The 4340-nt window shown below is 55.1% G+C and overlaps 1 protein-coding gene across 1 annotated transcript; it reads right to left on the bottom strand.

Moving 5' to 3' along the window:
• Window positions 1-481: 481 nt before the first annotated feature.
• Window positions 482-2598, bottom strand: Mfsd6l (major facilitator superfamily domain containing 6 like). Its single transcript, XM_028869545.2, has one exon. It carries the CDS (start codon window positions 2434-2436, stop codon window positions 643-645), a length of 1794 nt encoding a protein of 597 aa, XP_028725378.1. The 5' UTR covers window positions 2437-2598; the 3' UTR covers window positions 482-642.
• Window positions 2599-4340: the final 1742 nt, after the last annotated feature.

Below are 4340 nucleotides of genomic sequence, written 5' to 3'. Positions count from 1 at the left end.
AGGAAAGCAGCCTTTGCAAACATAAGAACCTGAGTTTGATCTCTAAACACCGTGTAAAGACAGAAGGCATGGTGGTATGATGGGGAGGTGGATGAGGTGGGAGGAGGATTCTGGGGTGTGCTGACCAGCCAGTTTTTGCCTAAATGGTGAACTCTAGACCAGTGAGAGACCCTGTCTCAAAAGAGGTGGATTGCCGGGCGGTGGTGGCACACGCCTTTAATCCCAGCACTCGGGAGGCAGAGCCAAGTGGATCACTGTGAGTTCGAGGCCAGCCTGGACTACCGAGTGAGTTCCAGGAAAGGCGCAAAGCTATACAGAGAAACCCTGTCTCGAAAAAACCAAAAAAAAAAAGAGGTGGATGGCGTTCCTGAGGACGACAAGTGAGGTTGTCCTTGGGCCTGCACGTATACACACACACACACACACACACACACACACACACACACATGTACACACATGTATACAGACACATAAAAAATAAAAAACTAAAAACCTCCTTTTACTACAAAGTGAAATCAGGCAACGAGTAGACCCTGTTGTGACTTTGGCATAGGCATGGCTCTCTCCCTTAAGGCCCCCGGTAGTCCAGAGCAGGAGTCCCGTCCCACCCACGAGTGCTTTCCTCCGGTGTGCCGGGACCTCTCAGCCCTTCCAGTCCACGTGCTCCTCCCTCATGGCCTTTACCAGCCAGTCCCGTTCCGACCCCTGCTCGGAGCCGCTGGTATCGCTTCCCTCCATAGCCAGCAGCTTGGAGTAGTTGATCCTCCGCTTTTGGGGCAGCCTGGGCTGGGTGGACAGGAGCAAGGCCAGCCAGAACAGGAGCACCACGCAGCAGGCTTGGTAGAGCACAGCTATGCCGAAGTGCACGACGACGAAGCCCCCCACAAAGCTGCCTAGGCTGCAGCCGCTTCCGTAGAAGTGACCTCGGAACATGGTGCTCAGAGACCTCTCCAGGCCAGAGGTGGCCAGGTCCTCTATGGAGGCCCCCACGGCCCACCACAGAGCCCCACTGCTCATGGCACTCAGGATCTGAACGGGAAGGACAGACCACCAGCTCCAGATGAAAGAGTAGTAAAACATCTGCAGAGCCAGGCAGCCCAGCCCCAGCCCCAGCACACCCACCCTAGACAGTTTCCTGAGCAGCGAAGCTCTGAACAGATGGAACAGAACTTCTCCTAGCAAGCCGAGAGCCACCGAGAAACCCATCACCAGCTCGCTGCTGCCGTGGTCCTTCATGAGCCAGAACAGGAAGTTCTGCACCGCGCTGGCAGTGGCTCCTACCCAAAAGACAATGAAGGCGAGGAGGATGAGGCGGGAGTCACTCCTTATGAGGGACAGGGCTTTGATGGTTTTGTAGCTCGGCCCCTGCTGCTGGTCGATGGGGACAGGAAAGGCCGTGCTCACCACCAAGGCCAGAGTACTGACCAGTGAGTAGCTGTAGAAATGAATCACGCCCCGAGGACCATTGGTCACGAGGTAGCATTCCAGATGCCCCACCAAGGCTGCGATGCCGCACACCCCTGCTGACATTCCCAACACTCTCCACATACACAGGTTTCTGTTCCGGTCAGTGGCGTCTACAAAATCCAGGTATTCATAAAGACTGTCATCTGCCACCTGCTCCAGAGGGGCTGTCAGCAGTTCCCAGAATACCACAAACCCCAAGGAGAGGATGAAGGTCCACTGCGGCCCTTTCCAGGAGTGGTCAAGGGTCTGGACATCCCCCTGGGTCTCTGACAAGTTGCCCGGACTTCCAAGGGCTGTACTTCCAGGAAGTGGACCCAGGGTAGCACTTTCCACCTCAAAAGTCCCTTCCTGGGCATTAGCTCTCAACCCAAAAGCGACAGGATGGAGAGCTTGGGTAGTGGTCCTGGCTCCTTCAACAGAACCAGCTAAATAGGCCTGTAGACCGCGCAGTATCCGTTCTTGATTTTTACCAGATCCGTTTGGAAAGACAGCTGTGTCCAGAGCTCTGGTGTGTCTGCTGCCTGGGAGGCTGGGTGCTCCTCCTGCCCAGTGGTTTGGGACTGACCCCTGGGCGGAGGTCATGGTCACAGATCGTGTGACCCCCAGTGGTAGGACAGTGGTGGCCACTCTGTTGCTCCCATTACAAAAGTGGTTGGCCAGATTTCTGTCCACCGGGGGGACGAGGACCATCAGGAGGCTGGCTCCTGCGGAGCCCAGCAATGAGCCGGTCAGAAACATTCGCCTTTTCTGGTAGCGTCTGGCCAGGAAGGCGCAGAAGGGAGTCCAGCAGGCTGCGACCAGGTGCTTGGTTCCCATGAGGACGCCCACCCAGGGCGCGGCCACACCCAGTTGCCTCAGGTAGAGGGTCAGGAACGGGGTCACACAGGCATCCCGGACCCCGCACACCAAGTGGAAGAGCCTGGCCACCCCCAGTGCCCTGGGGACGTCCCACTGCGGGTTGCGGCTCATGGTTGCGGGATTCCGTCAGACCCGGAAGGGCCCAGGACCGAGCCGGACGCGGGGCGCGCGGGACTCCATGTCCCGGGGAGGGAGGATCGCGGGCTCAGGGTTCCGAGCCACTCGGACGGACCGCGTCTCCAGCCCCCGGCGTCGCCTCGGGTCACCTAGCCAACGGCTGCTTCCCCCCACCCCCCACGTCCGGCCACCCGCCCGGAAGTGGCCCCGCCCCAGGAGTGCGGCATGGCGGGGGCGGAGCCCGCGCACCTGTTGGCCCCACCTGCCGCACCTGCGCCCCCCCTGCGCCCCACCTGTGAGTAGCGTCCTGTGATCGCTGGGCTCGTTCGGAGCGTGGCCACGGGACTTCCCGGGTCCCTGGACTGCCTCAGGCATGACAAACTGTCAGGGTCAGGAGAGGGATGAGGCGGAGAAGAATGGGGTGAACGACGTCCGCACATCTAGTCCTCAGGTCTGCATTTAGAGGCCCACTGGTCAGTGGCCGTCTGCAGAAGTTGGTCCTGTTTATTGTAAGTGAAATCGCAATCCCGTCCGGCTATCACCAGGACTCGCATCTCCCCTCCCCTGCTTTGCTGTTATCAAGTGCACTTTTGTCTATAATCCCTCTGTTAACCTTATTGTTTCTCATCAGCACCAAAACTCCCAGGGAGGCAGATATTTTGGCTCCCAGACCATACAACTATTTCATCACATGTAAGCAGCCCCGAGAAAAGGTGTGGCCTCCTCCAAAATGGCCAATCATCTAGCTACTGATTTAGTAATTGTTTTATTCTCACACCCAGGGCCTCCATGCATGCTAGGCAAGCACTCTACCACTGAGCTACGTCCTAGCCTGATTTGGTCAACTTTTCATTGAAGGCTTGCTCAGTGCACCTAATTTGGCTGTGGACTGGAGGGTGAGGGTGAGGGTGTTTGCCGACTGGTATGTACACATAGCTGAACCTGATTCAATAATGGCTTTCACTGTAAACTGGTAGAGAGCTAAGATCCCCAGCGTTTTCTCTTAACCTTTCTGACTGACAAACTCGTAATGTTTACTTAAAAACTTAAGGATTGCTAGCTGGGTATGGGGATACATGTTTGTGAGTCAACTCTTGAGGGCTGGAGGGCAGGATAGTTCACCATCAGCCTCAGTTATGTGAGACCTCGTTTACAAAACTAAACAAAAAAACCGACAAACCAAATGATTAATGGTGTGTGGTGGCTTAGTCATATAATCCCATCATTTGGAGCTGGAAGCAGGAAAATCAGGAGTTCAAGACAAGCCTTAGTTACATGAGACCCTGCCTCAAAAATGTCAACCAATAAATTAAACACACACACACACACACACACACACAACTAATTATTGTGAATGTTCAAACTGGTATGAAGCAGTTCACATCACTTCAGTGCAGAAAAAATAAAAGCCCAGCTCAAAATGAGTGAGATTGTCATCATTACCAGTTTCCAAACCCTGACGACTGCCCCCTCAACCCTTCCTTCTTCTGCAATCAGGCATTACCCTCGCTTGCCAAACTCCACACTCTTTCCCACAATGCATTCTTTTCTCTTTGAGACCCCTTGCGCTTGTCTGATTCTGCCTACCTGAGAAAACGTCCCCTGCTTCTCATGCCCATGAGGGAGCAGAGACTTCGTAAATCTAGACTGCCTTTGGGCCTGTATGGTAGCTAACCTCAGAGCCCTACTTACATCATTCTTGGTTTGGGGATGGGTCATGGGACTTTGCCCTATGCCTGGGAGAATGTGGTGGCACACATGCCTTTAATCTCAATACTCAGGAGGCAAAGCCAGGTGAATCTCTGAGTTTAAGATAGTCTGGTCTAGCCGGGCGTGGTGGCGCACGCCTTTAATCCCAGCACTCGGGAGGCAGAGGCAGGCGGATCTTTGTGAGTTCG

The sequence above is a fragment of the Peromyscus leucopus genome, chromosome 8b (assembly GCF_004664715.2).
Source record: "Peromyscus leucopus breed LL Stock chromosome 8b, UCI_PerLeu_2.1, whole genome shotgun sequence".
Taxonomy (NCBI): Eukaryota; Metazoa; Chordata; class Mammalia; order Rodentia; family Cricetidae; genus Peromyscus; species Peromyscus leucopus.
The sequence above is the reverse complement of the archived record's forward strand: the minus strand, read 5'-3'. Positions and strand labels throughout refer to the sequence as shown.